Here is a 2,730-nt window from a genome sequence, read left to right on the forward strand (position 1 = left end):
TGTGTTCTCAATCTCTTTTTTAAAAGGGAAATATCAGGGGTCTGTTTAGCCCCTTATATTTCCCAGAAGCCTCTAAAAGTAAAAAATATTTAATAAAAAATGAATAAAAATAAAAAGTTTATAAAAAATAAATTAAAAAATATATATATATTTTTTTTTAATTTCGGTTTCGTTTTGTTTTTAAAATTTCCATTTCGGTGCACCTCTACTATTCACGTAGCGTTACGTTCTTGGACAATTAACATCGGCCATGGCAAATTTCATGGTGATTTGATTTAGGTGACTGAGTGACCCACGTAGAAGAATTGACAAGTTTCGGGGTCTCACAGGATCCCATACATCAGGCAAACCATTGATAATTACAAGTGAAAAACAGCAAAATATATACACACACCAGCAAGTGACTGCAGACCAATCCCAGAGCCCGCTGAACTCGGACGTCATTGTGATGTCATATTCCCGCCATAATGCAAACAGACAGTAATTATAGAGGCAGATGTTGAGCATACAGAACAAGAAAAACCAATTAATTGCAAGATCAAAAGTATAGACATAATAGCCTGAGTATGTGTGATGGAAGCGAGGATGAAAAATAAAAGAGCAAAAGCATCTCCTGTGTATAACCAATGTCCGTGCTAGAAACCGTTAGGCAGCATTGGGGGAGTGGCCTGCCGCTGTCCAGAGTGACAAGCCAGCCCAAAGCCACGCCCCGACCGTTCATCATCATGTGGGGGAACCCGCACATGTCACAGTGATCCATGTGGCTAAAAATGCTGGTATATGTTCCCAACACTCCTTAGGAGTTGAAGAAGCTACTTGGATGAGTAGTTAAATGTTTTTAATATGGCAGAACAAGTCCAGCTGAAAGTGACCAACCATTGCTAGCTACTAATAAGACAAACACATTTTAGGTTACCAAGACCCAGTAAAATATTCTGAGCTATGCAAATGTAGAACATAAACTGCAGTATGATCTAAAGAGAACACCCTTACTTTTTGAACAGTTCCTTGTCGAGCATGACACCATCAGAAGTAGTTTGAAGAGACAGTCTTAGCATATCCATACATTCCTTCAGCCTTGGATCAGCAGTGCGCAGCCCGGTAGCTTTCAGTGCCTGCAAATAAAACACCATTCCCCATAAAACATGTCCTTTGTGTGCATGAATTTCTCTTTATATATACATTATTTTTTTAAATATAATTTTAAGCAGAAAGGTAGGAAAATATAAAAAAAAGACACAAATAAATGCAACTCTGTATTTATTAATACATCAACAGAAGATTTTTTAAATGCAAGCAGTGTAAGTAACCTGAATGTGACTTTGTATCAGCTTCTTGCAGTCCCCTGTACATCAGCATGGGAAAGGGAGAAATAGCACATGAAGCCAATCAGTTTATATGCCAATAAGAACCATCTACATTGACCCTACTGATTCAACAGGAGCATTGTCATTACTTATAATACAAGGTGAGATATATATGAAATAGTTTAAGACAATGATTTATGAATGAATCCTACAACCACTGTATGCAGGATTCATTCACACAGGAGTCATTGTTCACAAAGAGTGAAACTCGAATGTCCTGCAGATTACACTGAGCAAAGCAGGCGCAACATGTAAAGGAAGCCCTGCCTAGGCTATGACATTTTTCTGAGCATACTTCGTATACCTAAGGTCCTTAAGTGGTTGGAAAGCAATCATTTTCACTTCAAGATGTATTTTTTTGCCACTTTAGCCTGGCATAGGTGTAAAAAGGGAGTTCAGATATTTTACAGCAAGTCCAAAAATCTTATGTTCTTCATACTCCATAGGGGGACACAGGAATTTAGTATTTCTTAGACATTTAGGATATCCACAGGCAGTCCACCTGAGGGGTGGGCAACAGCCACTAGGAGATCAAACAAATGTTGAAATTATGTTGCAAAGAGGGAAACGATCAAAAACCTGAAAGACATTCAGAAGAAACAGGATCACTCATATGTGGAAATTGCCATGACCAAGAGGGAGGGCGCCAATGATCAACCTCAAGCAAAACAAATGGCAAACGCACTCATCAATTTGTCAACAGCTTTACAGCAAGGTGCACATGGAAGGGCTTTAAACAGTACAACAGCAAAAAGTTTCCCAGCACACTCACCAGCCAGCATGCAAAAAAACTTCTCAACGATAAGGTTACAAACAGAGGTTTAGATACACATCTTCTGCAGAAAATGTGAAATGCGCACCGCCTCGCCAAGGCACCTCTATATAGTGCGGTCCTAACTCGAAACTATTAGAGTCTCCATCTTGGAGCACATGTAGCAAAAGATAAAAATTGGGTGTCAGGTTTGTCAGGAGGAAGGCCAACCTCCCTTAAAAAAGGCACATGGACGCACAAGGGACCCTGCACATCACAACGGCAGCTGAGACCCCCCGTGCGTCACTGCACCAAATCAGTCAAGCAAAACAAACTCATCAATTTGTCACCAGCTTTACAGCAAGGTGCACATGGAAGGGCTTTATACAGTAAAATAGTGCGGCTTTCACATTTTCTGCAGAAGACGTGTATCTAAACCTCTGTTTTTAACCTTAGCGGTGAGACAAGTTTTGTTTTTGCATGCTGGCTGGTGAGTGTGCTGGGAAACTTTTTGCTGTTGTAAGGATCAACCTCATGCTCCAGGCTAGGACAGGTAATCATCAGTAAGGGGAAACTGCTACCTGAAGAATGATGAGCCTCAATTAGCAATGT

The 2,730-nt window shown here is 40.1% G+C and overlaps 1 protein-coding gene across 1 annotated transcript in view; it reads right to left on the bottom strand.

Annotated features, from left to right (window-relative positions):
* The window catches only part of LOC108798857 (glutaminase kidney isoform, mitochondrial-like), an 88,145-nt gene that overhangs the window by 60,554 nt on the left and 24,861 nt on the right, over positions 1–2,730 (bottom strand). Inside the window, exon 3 of the mRNA XM_018570660.1 lies at positions 994–1,115. Coding sequence (XP_018426162.1) covers positions 994–1,115 — 122 coding nt within the window. The remainder of the gene's footprint in view (positions 1–993; positions 1,116–2,730) is intronic.

The sequence above is a fragment of the Nanorana parkeri genome, unplaced genomic scaffold, assembly GCF_000935625.1.
Source record: "Nanorana parkeri isolate BGI_ZX_2015 unplaced genomic scaffold, ASM93562v1 scaffold1569, whole genome shotgun sequence".
NCBI lineage: Eukaryota > Metazoa > Chordata > Amphibia > Anura > Dicroglossidae > Nanorana > Nanorana parkeri.